This window comes from Diabrotica virgifera, chromosome 2, assembly GCF_917563875.1.
Source record: "Diabrotica virgifera virgifera chromosome 2, PGI_DIABVI_V3a".
NCBI lineage: Eukaryota > Metazoa > Arthropoda > Insecta > Coleoptera > Chrysomelidae > Diabrotica > Diabrotica virgifera.
In genome coordinates this window covers 6843624-6865222 of record NC_065444.1, presented here as the reverse complement: position 1 = coordinate 6865222, position 21599 = coordinate 6843624, and the positions used below count along the sequence as shown (strand labels likewise).

Genomic DNA, 21599 nt, shown 5'->3' with positions numbered 1-21599 from the left:
TATATATCCCATAACTAGGTATCTTTCAGTCTGAAAGGCAATGTGATAATGTGAACATATAATTGGTTTGTACAATCCAATTAATAAAACATTAAAATTTGCCCTAATTTCTGTAATTAATGGTAATTTATAGTGACATAGTGCAGTTTACCTCTGATAGGTTTGATCTATACTTATAAAATATTTAATGAATTTGAAGGTATTTAAGCCCAAAAAAAAAATAGCTAGGTACTTCTCATGAAACAAATTTTTATTTTAGTTAACTGTTATTACATTAAAACCTGTGTTAACGGCCATCTGTCTAAATTGGCAACCTGTACTAACGGCCATTTATATAATACGGACGCGGCCAAATCTCATTATTTTTAAAACCCAATTCATAGAAATTTACCAGTTAATATCGGCCAAAATATTTTTGTATAGGTACTTCTTGTTAATACTGGGAAATACCCAATACTATTTTATTACTTATCGTATTTATCTAAAATGAGAGTAAAAATAACCTGCATAATAATTATTAGGGTCGATGTCGGCGAACACAAAGTTATATAATAATATGTCGTAAAATAGGAAACCTTTGTCGCTAAGAAACAAAATAAAAATATAATAGCTGAGAAAGTGATAAGTATTGTCAAAAGTATTGTACTCACAAAAATTGGCCGAAAAATATAGTGTTGTAAAATTATCAAGCTGTATTATAAAAATAATAAAAGCGAGTTGAAGAATTCTGTTAAACGCCTAACATCAGCTGTTTAACATCTGAACAGATTCTATTTTTTCTCTCTGGCCAAATTATCAGACGCACTACAAAAAAATATTTAAAAAAAATGGTTATTATGAGATAATACCGTTGTAATACTAAATAGATTTTTTGTATGTACCAGACCAAGGTACTAGTATGCTGAACCAATATGTATTTATTGACTCTTCAAAGAAAACAGAAATAACGACAATTAAATGTTGTCATATTGTGGCTCAACAAAATAATACCATTTAATAATACTTGTTGTTATTTCTGTTTCTTTTATAATTTTTATTTTTATAACTTTTAAATTAAGCAGTGTTAACTTTCAAATTAAGCTTTTAATAATTTTAAGTGATGCATAACTTTTGAAATTATCTGTATAATATCACTCGAAATAGAAACACCAATGTTTAAGAGAAGGTACACAATATTTGTTGATTATTTATTACAATGTATTAATAACCACGATTTTTATAAAAACAAAAACTATGTAACTATAAAATAGAATAGATAAAACCAAACAGATTTATTTCTGTTAAGAAGAACAGTTATCTACGACCCGTTTGCCGCTAGATGCTCAGTGCACTAAGTCAACATAGTGTTGTTTGCCATCAGCACGCAGTTAGTAACTATGAGGTAAAAACACCAAAGTTTACATGGCGCTCTTTACCTCTTAAAGGTTTTGCCAAGTTTGGATAATTGTTTTAGGAACATTATTACGGACAACCAACATGGATTTGTAGGCGGACGTTCTACTCTCACTAACCTCTTTTTGTATATCGATAGTATAGGTACAGCAATGGATGAGGGTTACGAGGTGCACTCTATATACACCGATTTCAGTAAGGCCTTTGACCTACTAGATCATAATGTCTTAATTGCAAAGGTGAGAAACTTTGGTATCACTGGTTCTTTATTAGCTTGGTTTACTTCGTATTTGCAAGGAAGAACATTGCAAGTAAGATCAGCAGGATGTGTTTCTAATGGATTTGAAGCCGTGTCAGGGGTTCCGCAGGGTTCCCATTTGGGTCCTAAGCTTTTTCTGTTGTTGGTAAATGATATTGGTAGGAACTTTAAATCTGAATATCTGATATTTGCAGACGACTTGAAGATATTTAAATGCATTAGGTCAGAATCTGATTGTGAGGGTTTGCAGAGAGACTTGGATTCTTTAGTACATTGGTGCCAGGAAAATAATCTTAAGATTGAATGCTTCGAAATGCTCATATATTATTTTTTCACGTAATAAGACCACCAGTGATTTTAAATACAAGATAGGAGATGTGGATTTATCTAGGGTTCAGGTAATTAAGGATTTAGGTGTGTTGCTGGATAGTAAGCTAAGTTTCGTGGACCATTATGATGCCATTATTGCGCGTGCTAATCGGACATTAGGGTTAGTCATCAGAATGTCATATGATTTTAATAATTTGTTTGTAATTGTGAGATTGTTTTTGAGTTATGTTCGTTCATTACTAGAGTATTGTTCAGTGATTTGGAGTCCAAGTTATGAGAATCACAAATATCGAATTGAATCGATTCAAAATAAATTCGTTAGATATCTGCGGTATAGATTAGGTACTAGAGGAATGCAATTGAATTCCAGTCAGGTCATGCAGATGTTTCATTTGCACCGTCTAGAGGATCACAGGCGATACTTTGACCTTAATTTCGTATTTAAGGTGTTAAATGGTATTATTGTTGCACCTAGCATTCTGGGTCGAATAGATTTTTATGTTCCAGCTAGGAATTTGAGAAGATGTCCCTTGCTATCCGCTAGATCGTGCAATACACGTCATGCAGAAAATATGCCTTTAAATAGAATTGTTTCTAGTGTAAATGAGTTTCCAAATATAGACTTTATGGGAGTCACACTAAATGCTTTTAAAAGGACTATTTCACGTGAATTATTTTAATTTGATTTTAATTTTTTGATGTCGTTAGTTTAATTGTAAGTAATGTAAGTTAACTTGTGTTCAATGTTTAATTTTGACTTTTAATTTTAATTGTAAAATGGAGTTTTCCGTCAATAAATATTAATTAATTTAATTTAAATTATTTGAACATAGTGTTCTATTTTTTTGGTAATTTCGTTTTCGTGGTCATTAGTACAAAGTGTAGTATACCTCTAGAAAGCTCTTGGAGAGCTGAGTAACTTAAAGGAAAAAAAAAACAAAACAACACCATGTCGACATAGTGTAGTTTACCTCCGAGGTCCAGCAGGTATATGCCTCGTAACCCACTCAATGTAAGTTTATAAATATTTGTAAACGCAGCCAAAGTGTTAATTTATGTTCAGAAAAGCATTAGACCAGGTTCATTGGAATTAAGAGTTTATTTAGAAATTTTATAGTGTTTTATAGAATGTTATTTACAAATGGATTCATCCATTACCTTTAATCTATCTAATGCTGCTCTGAAGATTTCTATGGAACTGCATTTAAACAAGCCTTTTAAATTTTTAAACCAACACACTCTTCTTCGCATACTCCTTCCCCCTCTTATCAGTCTTAGCATTTAATATCGCTGTCCCCTCATTATGTGTCCCAGATATTGAAACTTCCTTATTTTTATTGTGTTTATTATTTCATATTCTTTGCCTATCTGTCGCAATACTTCAGTGTTCGTTTTCTTCTGTGCCTATGCTATTTTAAGCATGGACATTTAATATAGATTACTGTTTTTTGAGTATATATTTATCATAAATTTGGAAAAGTGAAAAGGAATTTCTAAACAGTTGGCTGCTCTTTAACTACATAGAAATATCATTGATGACATGCAATGAACCTCAACCTCAGAAAAACGTTAAATAATACAATGGTATGACTTAACTAGTTTTTATTATTATATTTTTACAGTATCTATATATTATTTTTTACCAATCGACATTTCTTACAAAAAATTCACACATCCGAATACAAGCCAACTCACTCAATTGATTTAAACAAAAATGTTCTTGAAAAACCACCCTTTTGTTGCACATCCGAGGGACAACACGGTTTCTTTCATCACGCGTTGTCGACCAATAGTCAATCCACTTGTTTCTTGATGGTGAAGCAGTTAACTTTGAAATGTCGACACATTTGTCTAACCTGAAAGTAATAGCTATTTGTATAACAAGGGAGGAAAGTGCTACTTTTCCTCCCGAGAATGAAGTTTACTGCCCGACCTGTAGCGGAGGGCAATAATCATTCAAGGGAGGAAAAGGCACTTTACTCCCATGTTATACATATCGTCGTCGACACAAGAAAACCGCGTAACTCCCATCTTTACTTAAAATGAGATTTTACTGCCATCCATTAGACAATCGCCTATTCTAGCCATCCGACAAATAATACGTCATTTAAATGTAGATTTCTATAATTACGTATTTTTTATGGGAAATAAGCCACAATTTTACTAAAAAATGAATTTATTAACGTTTCGAAGCCCAGATCAATAGTATTTTGTATTTTGACAACGAAACCCGATTTGGGCTTCGAAACGTTAATAAATTCATTTTTTAGTAAAATTGTGGCTTATTTCCCATAAAAAATACGTAATTATAAAAATGCCACAAGGAAATAGCTTCAGAACAACAAGTAGATTTCTAATTTTAAAATGTATACTAGAAAAGCAGGTATCTCCCTTGTCAAAAAATTATGTTAGTAAAACACGCAACTCCTTCTGCTAAGTCAGTTAAGTGATTATTGCCGTTGATTTGATTTGTTTTTTTGGAGTGAAATAGAGGTTTTTAAGTTCTACTTTTACATCTGTAAGGAAGTAAGATAAAGTAAGTTGATTTGGGTAATAAATGTTTTTAGTACGATTTAAAAATAAAGGGATTTTTGTTGCTTTAAACTATCGCTGGAGTTACATGGTTTTCCATATTTTATTTTATGAACCCATCTTGGAGTTACATGTTCTTCTAAATTACTGTTTTTGGGCTCTCCTGAAAAATTAAGGAAAATGGAGTTACGAGTTTTTCTTGTGTCGACGACGATATGGTTTTCCACCTTCCTCAAATGACAAGTCATTTTTTCATTTTTACTTAATTTATTTAGGTAACTAACCAACAAAATTTATGAACTAAAACTAACAAGTAGGTACAATATAACTGTCAACTGTCAAATATAAGTCAAATTAATAATGTAAACATTGTTAAATCAAAATAACAATTTACTGTTTTTTACCATTCTGCAAAATAGAGGGTGTTTTATAAATAAACGTTAAAATGTATAGAAACTTACGTAATAGAAAATAGATATTGTACAGGGCGTCAATAAGTTATATTTCATGAATGAAATACCATGACGTCACTTTTACTTTTCTTCCCTAGGGAGGACAACTTTGCTCCCTACAATGAGGTCCGGAAAAGTATACTTTCGGTAGAGGTAAGTGGAAAAATATTGTTTAGTCAGTGTTTAAGATCAAACATGAATGAAAAACTACTACAGTTGAGTCCGCGAGTCTTTACCCGTGCGTCAACATTTAAAGTATCATAAAGTCGATGATAAGTCGGAAATTGAAATTTAAAGTGACAGTAAGTGACTTGCTGTTGCGTTTAGTAAATTTCAATTTCCGAGTTATCATCGACTCATTTCGCATGCTTTAAATGATGACGCACGGGTAAAGATTCAGGGACTCAACTGTAAATGCGGTAAAAATGAGTGGCGCACAACATATTCCAGCTAAAAAAGAACTGATATGAATATTATGTAGCGCAAAAATGCAGCCAATCGGCCTCGAGGGCTTTAAAAAACCCAATGGTAACCTCAAGGCTTATATGGAATAACGAGGTAAAACTCATTTGGGTGCCTAGAAATCAAGGGATCGCTGGCAATGAGAAAGCTGATGAACTTGGTAGATGCGGATCAGCAACAAGATACTTCGGTCCAGAACCGGCACTGGGAGTGCCCAAAAGCACACAGAGACTGATTATGAGGCTGGATACGAAGACAACACAAAGTATACTGGGAAAAAATTCCCAACCAAAAGCATGAGAAGAGATTTATACCTCAGACATGCGCAAAGAGAGCTAAAGAACGGCTCAAAATGAACAGGAATCAGCTCAAAATCACTACAGATTTCCTAACTGGACATCTTCCAGTAAAAGGACACCTACACACGATAGAACTATACAATGGAGATCTCAGTTGCAGATTATGCAATAGAGACCGAGACAGTCAGACATATATTGTGGGACTGCGAGGCTCTGGACCGCAAGAGACAAGCAATACCGGGTGTCCACCTATACTTTCCCCCAATTTAACTGCCTATAACTTCTAAACGGCTCAAGATAGAAATATGCGGTTTTCGCTGAAATGTTTTATTTTATTAAAAGTTTTGTCTGAATGGATTGAATTTTTTATATCGCTTTCAAATACGAAAAAAAATGGCGGATTTTTGAAAAAACGTTGTTGATTTTTTCTAATGGAACACCCAGTATATTTTTTTGTAAATTGAAAGAAAGGCCATTCATCTATCCAGCGATATAAAGTTTTTCAAAATCGGTTGTCAAATCAATGAGTAATTAATTTTTAAAATGAGGGGTGCAACGTGGATATCACATACCTAAATAACATAACTGAGACTGAGCAAGATGATATTATGTTATGTGATTTCCACATTGCATCTCTCATTTTAAAAATTAATTGCTCAGTCATTTGGCAACCGATTTTAAAAATTTTTATATCGCTGGATAGGTAAATGATCGTTTTTTCAAGATACAAAAAATATACTGGGTGTTTTAATAAAAAAAGTCAACAACGTTTTTTTTTAATCCGCCATTTTTTATTTAAAAGCGATATAAAAAATGTTCACTTACCTAAAAACTTGAAAAATCGGTCATTTATCTATCCAGCGATATAAAAAATTTTAAAATCAGTTGTCAAATGACTGAGCAATTAATTTTTAAAATGAGAGATGCAATGTGGAAATCACATACCTAAGTATGTGATATCCACGTTGCACCTCTCATTTTAAAAATTAATTACTCAGTGATTTGACAACCGATTTTGAAAAACTTTATATCGCTAGATAGGTGAATGACCTTTCTTTCAAGTTACAAAAGAATATACTGGGTGTTCCATTAAAAAAAGTCAACGTTTTTTTTTTTCAAAAATCAGCCATATTTTATTTCGTATTTGAAAGCGATATAAAAAAGAATGTGTGTGTACTTTGTACGCACGTAAGAAGTTATATTTCTATTATATGATTTAAACGAAATTAATATACTTTTTATTTATATTTTGTTTAAATATTAAACTAATTTATACTTACTACTTCTCAAACATTTTTATTAGAACAGTGCCAAAAATTAAAATAATAAAAGAATAAAACACACACAAACACATTAAACAAGCCACAAATGATGTCTGAACATTAATTGTCGAAAATTTTTTTAACTAAATACGTATTTTTTGAAAATACAATTATATAATAAATATACTTACAATCATAAAATGTATTAAAAAAAAACAAAAAAGAAAGTTTCTATTGGGACTCGAACCAGCGCTGATAAGAGCGGTTGGTATTGGAATTCATTCGCCTTCTCCGCTTAGCCACGGACACTATGTGTCATTATTTACGAAGATCGACTAACTAAACGGATTAAACTTGTGATATTTTGATATTTTGAAAATTGATCAAATTATTTTAATTTTGAATTGAAATGATTTAGAATTGAAAAAATACAACAAAACATAGAGTAAAAAAACAATATATTAGGTGAATATTGATAGAAATTTTGATGGTAATCAAATTATATAAATAAAAGTATTACATACTATCTATTTTGGCAGATTAAATAGGTAGATTTATACCCATGATACATTAACAATTATTACGTACCTGTTGCTTTTAAAAACTATTTAAAAGTCACTACAATATTATAAACTTTTTTGTTTCTGTCCTCACAACAATAAAACTAATATAATATACATTTGTTTACCTTTACCTCCAAACCACAGCCATATCGGATAATTTTTGACATGTCATTTGAACATCCAATCAGAACAAAGTTATAATGCGCATGCGCCGGGCTGATAGGTTTTAACATATAAAAAAATCACCCTCTATCGCCGGTAAAGAAGTATAACTTCAAAAAATCCAATCCATTCAGACAAAACTTTTACTAAAATAAAACATTTCAGCGAAAACCGCATATTTCTATCTTAAGCCGTTTAGAAGTTATAGGCAGTTAAAATGGGGGAAAATATAAGTGGACACCCGGTATATGGAGACTGCAGACCAAGTCCAAAGTATATGGCACTAACCCAATGCACTAACAAAAAGTTTAGCGTCGTAACCACTATACAATTTCGGTGATAATAGCTTAGTGGATTATAATTTTGGAGTTCGATAACTACTAAAAGGTTTGGTTTTCTAAACGATTCTGGCAGTATAGAATCAGCAGCAAAAGGAAAGGTTATCTATGTTCCAGAACAGTGACAGGACAGTGGCAAAGAGTAGAAACAAAAAGAAGTTTATCGTAAATAAAATAAAAATTGAAGATTTTGTTTAACTAATAATTTAGATATAAATATAAGCAAGAGGAAGAAAAACAATAGCAATAATCCTGTGAACTGATTGAAAATTCAATGGATCGGATTACAAAAAGATAATCCTTACGAAATAATGCACAAAGAAACATTGCAGAATATGGTGGAGCTGAATGTCTTAAGCTTAAGCATCAAGCCAATTGGAAGGCACGTAGCTTTAAAGAATGTGCCGTACAAAGAACTTTATCCATCAAAGAGACATGCTGGGAAGTTGAAAAAGCAAGACATAAACGACCTGCTATAGTGCATCACACGTTTTTCTTGGATCTAAACATCGCAGATGATGTTGGAAGACAATATTGGACCTTGATTATACCATGAAGAGGCGATCGATGAACCTAATAATGAAGGGGAAGAGGAAGGTAATGAAGAACTACATGACGCAAGCCAGTAACAGAAAGCTAATGTAATAAATGTGCAAGCATCAACAAAAAATTATTGAAAAAATGTTTTTTTAAATTATTCTTTTTTTATATTTATTTTCAATGTATTCCTTATTCAACATGTTGTATAACTTACCACACAAGTTCCGTAATGTATATGAGCAACGGAAGTAAATATACATAATAAATATAGAAGCATCAACTCCAGAGTTGCCCATTGGGTTAAAAGAGACGCTGCCACTACGAACGACGTAGGGATCAGCAGTAAATTAAATGCATCACAGGTTGTATTGCTCATTTGAGCCACGATCAATCGACACTAAAACAAAAGAAAATTACGTTATTTTTTATAACCATACTACCATAAGAACCGAAAAACTTTTTTCTGCTCTCCGATATTTGTAATACTAGCTTTTACACAGTTATAATAAATCATCAAAACTAAAGCAAAATTGCGAAAGTTTTAGAACCTAACTGTCGGATTGCAGATGGACACGTCAGGCGTCGCGCGCGTTTTTGTTTACAAACGAGCTTTAGCTCAGGTAGGTACCGTTATAAATACAGCTATAACTTCGTTTTTATTTTGAATTTCTTAATGAAATTTTAGGACAGTATGTCTATGATATTCTTTTTCTCATGAGCATCTTTCAGTGCGTCAGTTTTTCGATTTCTTTCTGACGCCTTAAATTGTATGTGGCAGAAAAAAAGGCACGTCGGTGATTACATTTCGTCGGTGACATTTTTATAACATTAATTCTAGTTGTCAATAGATGGCGCTATAATCGAAAAAAAAAATTATTTACGAATTATATAATATATCTACGAATATAATCTGTACAACTTATAAGACTATACAAATCAAAGAAAATACCATTTTATAAATGTAATAAACACAATTGATTTGTTTTATGCCAAATTGCAAATAAAATCTGACAACTGTCAGATTTAACTAAAATGCCATGTTATAAATGTATATTATGCTTCTTTTCATGAGCATTTTTCAGTGCGTCACAAATGATAGAAAAAAAACGGTAAGTCCGTGATAATATACATTTATAACATTTATTCTAACATGACATTTTAGTTCAATCTGACAGTTGTCACATTTTATTCGCAATTTGTCATAAAAACAAATCAATTGTGTTTATTGCATTTATAAAATGATATTGTCTTTGATTTGTATAGTCTTATAAATTGTACAGATTATATTCGTAGATGTATTACATAATTCGTAAATATTTTTTTTTTCGATTATAGCGCCATCTATTGACAACTAGAATAAATGTTATAAATGTCACCGACGAAATGTAATCACCGACGTGCGTTTTTTTCTGTAACATACAATTTAATGCGTTAGAAAGAAATCGAAAAACTGTGACGCACTGAAAGATGCTCATGAGAAAAAGAATATCACGGACTTACCTTTTTTTCTATCATTTGTGACGCACTGAAAAATGATCACGAAAAGAAGCATACTAAGGAATGTTCTTACGAAAAAAAAAAGCAAAAATCGATTTCTTTTAATTCAGACAGTAAAAGTCCCCTTATACTTACCGAAATATTCGAGAACACTGTCCCCAAGAGGAAAAACAAGGCTCTTGGATCTCTTTCCACAATGTTACCAGGGGAGTAAAGGATCCACACTAGTGATATTAGAAAGAATGATCCCACAGGCAAGAGTGGTCTGATGGCGTCTGAAAATGGTCTCATCTTGCCAGTTTTATTCTTGTAAGATAGATAAATATTATAAGATATTACAGGTACATTCGATATGAGTGAAGAAATATAGAGAGTCAGCTCAAATATGTTGCCAGCTGTTACACTGCCAAATCGGAATTGCCAGATTTCTGATCCAAATATCTGAAAGGAAAACATGTAGATTAGATAAAGTCCTTTTCATGAGCATTTTTTATTTGCAATCAATCTGGCTATGACGATTTTGTTGGTTGCTATACGGAATAGTTGTGTTGAGGTCTTTCTATACCATGCTCTCAGGTTAGCAAGCCAGGACATTCTTCTTCGTCCTGGGGTCCTTTTTTCTTCAATTTTACCTTGCAAAATGTATTGGAGCAGCTCGTATCTGCCTTGATTTCTCATTATATGTCCCAAGTACTGCAGCTTGGGGCCCTTCATGATGTTGACCAAATCTGCGTTTGTGTACATCCTCCGTAGCACTTCTTCATTGGTGACTTTGTCTGTCCATGGTATCTTCATGATCCTTCTGTACAACCATAGCTCAAAAGCCTGAAATTTTGATAGAGTTTCCGCCTTCAATGTCCACGTACTCCGTACATTTAAGAAGCCTTATTTTTGTTTCTAGGGTGAGGTCATGGCTCACTTGACAGGACTCTACTATGGCGAGTTATTGGGCCGATTCCATTCCGAATTTCAGAAAAAAGGCAGCGTTTGGCACAGAAAAAACACCGGCTCACACCTTCTGCGTCGCTATGGTCAAATTAGGCTATGAACTGCTGCTCCATCCACCGTATTCTCCAGATATGGTCCCGTGTGACTTCTTTTTGTTTCCAAATTTGAAAAAAATAACTCGCCGAGCGGAAATTTGAGTCGAATGAGGAGGTCATTACCGCCACAGATCGAGAAAAATATTTTTCATAAATCGGCACTTTCCAAATTTTTTGTTTTTCTTTTGTAGGATAGATACCTGTCGGATCGGTCTCGTATACCGGTATAAACCGTATAGTTTATCCATAAATAAATTTTCAATTACGTATTATCAATCGATTACATTTACCTACAGGGTGGCCCGAAAGTGTTGTTTTGTTGAAAGTTTTGTTATACTTCAGAGAGAGAAAATAACACAATCGGTATGCATACCTCAATTATCGCAACACAACTTGATACGACGCAATGTTCGTATGTTCATCATTCTCAGCATGTCCGGAGTGACTGACGTAAAAACTTAGCGAAATCTGTTTCACAAGTCCTCATTCGAAAAATATCTGCGTTTTCTAACCTCCTCGTTAATGAAACCCCACAGTGCATTGTCCAGCTATGACAAATCTGGACTTCTTGGAGACCAAAGCATTGGTGCAGAACAGTTTCGTCCAATCTTTCGGGAAGATTTCATTCAGGCGGTTGCAGACAGTGAGATGGGGTGGGGTGACATCTTGTTGAAAATAAACAGTATCAGCAGTTCCTTGAGCTCTCGATTAGTCACGAGAAATAAGATTTTTCTCGTGGCACATCCCTCTTCAGGCCGAAACTAAATTTTTTGAGTAGTATGGACATCTATAATAATAACCTATATGTTTCCTGCAGCCGATTTTGATGATATACATAGTTATAAACAAATGAAGATAAAAAAACGGTAAATTTTCGCTTTTTTCGTCTATTACCAAAAAGTTAAGCACTTTAAACAAATTTGAGTGTAAGCAACTCATAAATCGTATAAAAAAAATTCAATATGGTGTTCGCTGAATATGACCATCCTTATTGGTTGCTTAGAAAATTGCAAAATAAATCATAAATTTTGAGTTTTTAAAAATATTCATAACTTATATAAAAATTAACTTAGAACCTTCTTATTACACGGAATGCTGATACTTCTTGTACTTAAATTATATTTTAAATTTCAAAGCAATTGGTCAAATAGTTTAAAAGTTATTTAATTTGTTTATCCCAAATTCATTTTTTTTGCAACACTACAAGTCAGAAAATTATGAGGCTACAATCATACTTCGGACAGTTTATAAAAGAAGAACATTTATACTATTACCATTATTAAAAATAAATGACAAAAAATAATTTTAAACAGTGTAAAATTATTTTGAAAAAACATGTCGATTTTTTGCTTACTTATAAACAATTAGAATAACTTTTTAACCGTTACCTGTAGAAAAATTATTTTTTCATATTTAGAAAGACTGAATTTTTATACACATTTAGAAAGAAAAACAACTGTCCTAGGACAATTAGGGACAAAGTTAGCCCCCCCCCCCCATTTATTAAATTCACATGTTTTTGCAAAATAATTTTGCAATATTTATAATTATTTTTTGTAATTTTTTTTTAATTAAATTAATACTGTAAATTTTCTTCTTCCATAAACTATCCAAAGTATTACTGTAGCTTCATCATTTTCTGACTTACAGTGTTGCAAAAAAAATAAATTTGGGATAATCAAATTAAATAACTTTTAAACTATTTGACCAATTTCTTCGAAATTTAGGGTATGAATTAAGCACCATAAGTCTCAGCATTCCGTGTAATAAGAAGGTTCTAAGTTAATTTTTACATAAGTTATAAATATTTATAAAAACTCAAAATTTATGATTTATTTTGCAATTTTCTAAGCAACCAATAAGGATAGACATATTAAGCAAACGCCATATTGAAGTTTTTTATACCGTTTATGAGCTTCTTACTCTCAAATTTGTTTAAAATGACTATTTTCTTAGTAATAGACGAAAAAAGCGAAAATTTACCGTTTTTTGATCTTCATTTGTTTATAACTATGTATATCATCAAAATCGGCTGCAGGAAATATATAGGTTATTATTATAGATGTCCATATTACTCAAAAAATTTGGTTTCGGCCTGGAGGGGGTTGTGTCACCAACAGGCTATTTTTTTTCCTTATTTCTCTGAACTAGAGAGTAACTTATTATAATTGCATCAGCCTATCAGATTGTCAGTTTATTTAGTTTGATATAACATTTTTGTGGTAAAAAACTAATTATAGTGAACATCCTGTTATCGTCAGGTAGATAACAATTAAACCTGATAACTCTTTTTGTCAATATAATGGTAGCGAAATTGCTATAATCACTATTTGTGTATTATAAACTTGCGTGTTTGAACTGTTATCTTAAAATTAGCAGATATTATGACTTAATGCCTTCATTAGGTAGTCAAATCCGTTATACAAAAAGAAGTTTTTAAATAACAATAATTGAAGGGTCCTTATCATCGAGAGCAAAACAAAAAAATATTTTTTTGACTTCCTAAATTTGATAGTATCACTGCAGATAACGATTTTGTATTCCTAGTCACGCATACTAAGAACGGTCAACAAAAATAGAGAACTGCTAAAAGCAGAACACCGAAAAATCCCTTATCTGGAACATAATATAGTGAGGGAAAATCGATATAAAATATAAGATAAAAAAACGGTAAATTCGTCTATTACCAAAAAGTTAAGCATTCTAAACAAATTTGAGAGTAAGAATCTCATAAATCATATAAAAAAACTTCAATATGGTTTTCGCTAAATATGTCTATCCTTATTTGTTGCTTAGAAAATTGCAAAATAAGTCATAAATTTTGAGATTTTATAAATGTTCATAACTTATGTAAAAATTAAGTTAGAACCTTCTTATTAAACGGAATGATGAGACTTCTTGTGCTTAAATTATATTTTAAATTTCAAAGCAATTGGTCAAATAGTTTAAAAGTTATTTAATTTGTTTATCCCAAATTCATTTTTTTGCCACACTACATATAAGTCAGAAAATTATGAGGTTACAGTAATACTTCAGACAGTTTATGAAAGAAGAACATTTATACTATTAACTTAATTTAAAAAATGACAAAATAGTATATTATGCAACGAGCATTTAATGATGGTCATTATGAAGCGAGAATGAGGGATAAAAAACGAGCCGTATGCGGCGAGTTTCTTATAGAGTACGAGCTTCATAATGATAATTAAATGCAAGTTGTATCCGCTCCGAGCTTCGTTGGTATCGCCACCTACCTACAGGATTACTAGTATAACTTTTACCGGAAATTTTCTGGAAAGAAAAAAGTGTTGCCTATACTCTGTGAGTTTCGCTGGTATGGCTGCTATCGCCATCTAACGGTTGACTAGTGTTCCTATTTCGGCCGGAATTTTAAAAAGGACAGTAGAAAAGCAAAATAATAGTTGTTTCAAACTTATTATTTAATTCTTATCGTGTAATATTTACAGCGTAAAGAAGTAATTGGATTGTAATCGATAATTAATAGCAGTAAGTACAGAATTTATTATTCATTATGATTATTTTTAATATCGTTTTGACGTTTATGTTGACAACTAATATTAGAAAACAATTATTCTCCAAAAAAGTATAATAATTTAATATAATTATAGTATAATACTTCTTAAATATTAACTTATGAATGGCAGTTAACGGCATCCTACGTTTGCTGTGATTGGTCGTTATCTTCACGCATTCAAATTTTGTTTCAGGATTGGATTGTAAAATTGAAACCGTCAAAATTCGAGAGTGTGCTAACTGATCCTTTAGCTCAAATTTTTCTACCGTTTTAAAATTAAAATTGTGTTTACTTACTTTTCTCTAATTGCATCAATCCATTTTTGTCGTTGAATCACCTTATGCTTAGCGACAGGAAAGTTGTAGAATACACAGTTACTATTGTAACCAGTATTTCGACACTCTTTAATACAACAACTTTCGTGAGACATTTAAAAGCTATAATATGCAACTCTTAATGCAGAACGTCAAAAAGCAAATTTCCAGTAAAGGTTTACAAACTTGTCACTACTGGCGCTCGCGAATTTTTAATTATCCCCTCTACCTACGAGCTCACAGCGTATACACTATTTTTTCTATGATCATTCACAACAAAAAATATATTCAAATTTATTAATTTTGTAACGCAAACAAATTCAGTAGTTTGTCAGTTTGACAGTTTGTTTACATATTGAGAACTGTCAAAGTTTATGTATTTGACTCGTCATTGGTCACTGCGCGTGTACCACCTTTATCGCGATTCTATTGGTTAAAAATCTGTTTCTTAATGAAAATCTGTATCATAATGAAGTTCATTATGATACAGGTATATAGTGACATCATAATTGATATATTATAGTATGAGAATAGAAAAAGTAATTTTAAACAGTGTAAAATTATTTTGCAAAAACATGTCGATTTTTTGCTTACTTATAAACAATATATAACCGTTACCCGTATAAAAATTATTTTTTCATATTTAGAAAGACTGAATCTTTATACACATTTAGAAAGAAAAACAATTGTCCTAGGATAATTAGGGACGAAGTTAGGCCCCCCTTTTAATTCACATGTTCTTGCAAAATAATTTTGCAATATGTATTTAGAATTATTTTCGTCATTTTTTTTTAATTAAACTAATAGTGTAAATCTTCTTCTTTCAGAAACTATCCAAAGTATTACTGTAACTTCATCATTTTCTGACTTACAGTGTTGCAAAAAAAAAAATTAATTTGGGATGAACAAATTAAATAACTTTTAAACTATTTGACCGATTGCTTTGAAATTTAGGGTATGATTTAAGCACCAGAAGTCTCAGCATTCCGTGTAATAAGAAGGTTCTAAGTTAATTTTTACATAAGTTATGAATATTTATAAAAACTCAAAATTTATGATTTATTTTGCAATTATTTTCTAAGCAACCAATAAGGATAGACATATTCAGCGAACGCCATATTGAAGTTTTTTAGACGATTTATGAGTTTCTTACTCTCAAATTTGTTTAAAATGCTTAATTTTTTGGTAATAGACGAAAAAAGCGAAAATTGACCGTTTTTTGATCTTCATTTATTTATAATTATGTATATCATCAAAATCGGCTGCAGGAAACATATAGGTTATTATTATAGATGTCCATACTATTCAAAAAATTTGGTTTCGGCCTGGAGGGGTTGTGTCACCAACAGGATATTTTTTTCCTTATTTCTTTGAACTAAATTGCGGTAGTAACTACTTGTTGGCCGTAGAATACCAAACTCTGAAAAGCGTTTCCGCGTCTTTATCATTTATTTTTAAGTTTCAGCCAGAGTCATTCGTCTTCCACTTCTTGGTGCATCGAGAACGGCATTTTCCAATGGAAAAGTCTTCTTCTCCTTCGACAGCAAAATTGGTCTCGATGGTGATGGTTTTTCAAAACCAACAACAAAGTCATTAATAATGTCGTCCATGGCCTTATTGTTATGACGACGTTCGTGTACCCACACTGCAACGACCAAACGTAAACGGTTGTCTGTCTACATGACCAGACAGGTGGTCTTGATGATGTGCGCATCCGCCGAAACATTGTCTATTGTTGGAACACTATTATTACTGTATCTTATCACAATATTTTTATTAAAAACTTACCCCAGCTATAAGGAATGTTATTATTGTCCCCCACATAGAGAAATCATATCCCCAGGGCAAGAACATCACCCCGGTATTGTACTTTTCGAAATGTGTCATATAAAAATTCATCATCACATTCCACATGGTAAAAAACATTCTAAAAGGAACTAAACTATATCTTTCGCCACGACCGAAAATGGAGTACATGGCTGCAGGAATTAGACCAGCTGTGTAGGAGTCTAAACCATGGTCGAATAATTCGCCTAGAGGACCACTGGTACCCGTTCTCCTCGCTTGCTTTCCATCTATACCATCTACAACAAAATGCAGAATAAAGATTAACACACCATACGAAAGTTATCACAAAGTAAAAAAAATAATAGGTAGTAGGTCTGGATCCCGCGTATGAAAAAAAAAGTTGATTAATAGCAAGCTGAAAATTTGTTAATAGCTTAAGGGTGTCTAGTCGGATAAACTTTGATATATGGGAACACTGGAACAGGGGCAGTTTTAATTGTGGAACAGGTTAAAAATTTGGAACGGTCACACCACGAAAACGACACATTTATTTTGTCCGACAGAACAGACTTAAACTCTCCGAACAGAGATTAAACTCTCATGCAAAAATCAGACTGCTATTTATCACCTGTCATAATTCCTGTCATTTGACATATTCTACATGTTCCACTCATTAAAACGCCCATTTGGTGATAAATAGCAGTCTGATTTTTGCATGGGAGTTTAATCTCTGTTTGGGGAGTTTAAGTCTGTTCTGTCGGACAAAATAAATGTGCCGTTTTCGTGGTCTGACCGTTCCAAATTTGTAACCTGTTCCACAATTAAAACTGCCCCTGTTCCAGTGTTCCCATATATCAAAGTTTGTCCGACTAGACACCCTTAAGCTATTAACAAATTTTCAGCTTGCTATTAATCAACTTTTTTTTCAAACGCGGGATCCAGACCTATAGATAACGTGGGAGTGAGTCACTTACAAGATTTAGATTTCTTAAGTACATATACGCCTGTTCTCTTTGGTAAGGTTAGCCTTGGAAGCAATGGTAATCACTTAACTGACGTTCTGCGATGTTAATTATGTTTGAAAACGTCACACTGATCAGTTCATGTCATTTGTATTTGACTGTAATTTTAAGTATTCTTCATTTTCTTTTATATAGGCAGTACTGCCTGTTTTTTGTTGTTCCATCTTTTCCTTGGGCGTCCTATACTACTTTTGCCTAACGGTGACTTGTCCCTGGCTATTCTTACTATCCTTGGTTCAAACATCCTGTTTTTGTGTTGATTCCACTCTTTTTTCTGTTCTTTACCCAGGTATTTATATTGTCTACTAGTCTACTCTACATATGCGTCTGATTTCCTCACTTCTTACCATGTCCTTTAGTTCTTTTCCAGCAATCCTTCTTAAGATCTTCATTTCGTTGGTCTCTAGATGTCTTTGTGTTTTTCTTGTGTCTGGTCTTGTTTCGGCCATGTGAGTTATAAGTGGCCTAATAACTGATTTATATATCCAGGCCTTTGTTTCCACTCTTAGGTGTTTGTTTTTCCAAATTAAAACTTTAAAAGGGTAAACCCTATAGTTGGCTGTATACCTTCGTTAAGACAACGTAGAATGAAGTAAACACTTCTGTTGTATGTAGGTATATAAATTTATTAAAATTCTTAAAATTTATCCACAAGGGAGTGGAAGTACAAAACATTTTCGGTCAAACTGACTATTATCAGTGTAAACGTCCAGTGTACAAGTAATTGAAACTAGCCACTTCAATAGGTGAAAAAAACCTCTAAATAACATTATTGCTACATTATGTGCTATATAGTAATCGACATTAAGTCGATGTCTTAAGATTATAAATATCACATGTGGATGTATGTCATCCTTGCTCGGAAATTGCACAAGGTTGTTGTGATCAGGTGAGAGGTTAACAACCGAGCAAGGATGACATACATCCACATGTGATATTTATAATCTTAAGACATCGACTTAATGTCGATTACTATATACCTCATAATGTAGCAATAATGTTATTTAGAGGTTTTTACACCTATTGAAGTGGCTAGTTTCAATTACTTGTACACTGGACGTTTACACTGATGATGGTCAGTTTGACCGAAAACGTTTTGTACTTCCACTCCCTTGTGGATAAATTTTAAGAATTTTAATAAATTTATATACCTACATACAACAGAAGTGTTTACTTCATTCTACGTTTTCCAAATTGTGTCGTTTAGGCATCCGGTCGTTCTATTAGCTTTAATTATTTGGTCTTTTACCTCTTTTTCGATATTGTTGTCGGCTGATAGATTAATTCCTAGATATTTGAAAGTCATTACTTGTTGCATAATTTGATTGTCTAACTCCAATTTGCATCTTATTGGTTCTTTGGCTATTACTAAGCTTTTTGTTTTTTTGGGCTGATATTTTCATATTCATTTCTTTTGCGTTAATGTTGAATTCCTGCGGTAATCTTTGCAGGTCGTCTTCGCACTCTACTAATAACACGGTGTCATAAGCGTAACAGAGTATTTTTATCTTTCTATCGCCCATTTTGTACCCTCTTCTTTTCTTCACTTTTTTTATTTCTGCATCCAACATTATGTTGAACAGTAGAGGACTTAGTGAATCTCCTTGCCTGATTCCTGTGTTTGCTTCTTGAGTTCTGTTATTATTCCATTGACTTTTATTTCTAATGTTAGACTCTATTATTGACTTAAAATGGTGTTTGGTGTTAACAATCTGTCCAAATATAATCAGCGTACGAGCATTCAATTTTTGTGTGCTGAAGGTTTGAAACCATCGCAAGTTTATATTATGTGAATGCAAGAAGTGTATGAAAACGCATGTTTTGCTTATCCAACTGTTAAAGAAAGGCGTCGAAATTTTAAGAGTGAAAGAGAGATGAATGATAAGCTGTGACCAGGTGCATTGTGACCAGGTATAGCAAAGTTTCTGCGGAATAGGTTCCTCGCCTTTTGTCCGAGGACCAAAAAAGCTTGATGGTCAGTAATTGCTGGAGACGAATCTTGGTGTCATTATTTTCTTGTCATCAAGCAATGAGATGAAAACGTCCAGATAAGCTCTCACCAGGTGTCATTCTTTTATACGACAATGCTTGACCTCATATTGTCAAAGTAGTGAGCGAAAATCTACAACGAAAGAGATGGAGGATATTATGACATCCTCCCTATAGTCCTGATTTATCACCTTGTGCTTTGCACGTCTTTGGACCACTCAAAAAGGCGCTAAGAATTAAGATAATCCTGTAGTACTCCTTCACGTCTAGCTGCGCAATTAATCTTGTCAGTATCTTGAAGTCAGTAAATACTAGTTCACGAAAGGGATGTCAAAAAGAGATGGAGAAAGTACTATGACAGCTTATTAAATGAAGAATTTGACAGACAGTCTGTAGAGTCAACGGAGACAGTAGCAGCAACGGTCACCAAAATAACAAACGAGGAAGTGGCTTAAGTGCTTCAAAAAATAAAGAAAGGAAAAGCGGTAGGACCAGATGATATTCCTGGGGAAGTATGGAGAGCATTGGGATAGACAGGAACAAGGTGGCTAGCAGGGCTATTTAATAGAATTATGGAAGTTGGACAAATGCCAGACGAATGGAGAAGCAGTATACTGGTACCTGTTTACAAAAACAAGGGAGATATACAACAATGTACAAACTACAGGGCTATAAAACTGCTTAGCCACACCATGAAAATATGGGAAAGAGTAATTGATGGACGGATACGTGAAGAGACCGAAATATCCGAGAATCAACTTGGCTTTATGCAGGACAGATCAATAACAGATGCAATTTTCATTATAAAGCAGTTGATGGAAAAATACAGGAGTAAAGAAACAAACGCGCATATGGTATTCATTGTGGGCACTCAATAAGAAAGGAGTCCCTGGTGAATATGTAAAGATTGTGAGGGATATGTATGAGGGAGTAACGACTAGTGTTAGGACAGGTGTGGGAGAGACTGATAAATTTCATGTGAAAGTAGGATTGCACCAAGGCTCTGTGCTTAGTCCGTATTTATTCTCATTAGTTTTGGACCAGATAACAGCGAAACTAGAGGGTAACATTCCATGGTGCTTAATGTATGCTGATGATGTCGTGTTAGTAGGAGATAGTGAAAGAGACTTAGAACAAAAACTGGAACAGTGGAGGCAAGCTCTGGAGGAAAAAAGGTTTAAAACTTAGTAGGACAAAAACAGAGTATTTGGAATGTTCATTTAAAGATGGAGTTACTACAAATAAAATGGTATCTTTGGATGGTGAACTGATTGTAAAAAGCAATAGTTTTAAGTACCTGGGATCGGTATTACAGAGTAATGGAGAAATAGATGGAGATACATGCAGTAGAATTAGGGTTGGATGGATGAAGTGGAAAGAAGCGAGTGGTGTGTTGTGTGACAGAAAAATTCCAATGAAGCTGAAGGGAAAATTCTATAAAACAGCCATAAGACCGGCTATGATGTACGGAACTGAATGTTGGGCAGTGAAAAAGAAAGAGGAACAACGAATGCATGTGGCGGAAATGAGAATGCTTTGATGGATGAGTGGAGTGACAAAGAAGGATAAAATTAGAAATGGGTATATTAGGGGAAGTCTAGGTGTGGCACCAATTGATGCCAAAATGAGAGAGCATAGGTTAAGATGGTTTGGTCATGTTCAACGTCGAGACGTTAGTCACCCAATACGAAGAATAACTGAAGTGCAGACTCCTGAAAGGAGTAGGAGACGAAGACCAAAGAAGACCTGGGGGAGACGATAAGGCAGGACATGTTGGTAAAGGGGATTAACATTGATATGACCCAAGATAGAATTGTGTG

At 33.1% G+C, this 21599-nt stretch overlaps 1 protein-coding gene across 2 annotated transcripts in view; it reads right to left on the bottom strand.

The window, feature by feature from the left end:
- Nucleotides 1–3566: 3566 nt before the first annotated feature.
- LOC114337036 (ethanolaminephosphotransferase 1) overlaps nt 3567–21599 on the bottom strand; it is a 63705-nt gene continuing 45672 nt past the window's right edge. The window contains exons 4-8 of one of the 2 annotated variants that reach the window (XM_050642404.1): nt 16769–17064; nt 10224–10529; nt 8806–8988; nt 4975–5081; nt 3614–3837 (exon numbers count right to left, since the gene is read on the bottom strand). In XM_050642404.1, coding sequence (XP_050498361.1) covers nt 5019–5081; nt 8806–8988; nt 10224–10529; nt 16769–17064 — 848 coding nt within the window. In that variant the 3' untranslated portion in view covers nt 3614–3837; nt 4975–5018. Of the gene's footprint in view, nt 3838–4974; nt 5082–8805; nt 8989–10223; nt 10530–16768; nt 17065–21599 lie in introns of both variants that reach the window. The other variant, XM_050642403.1, reaches the window with a different exon arrangement.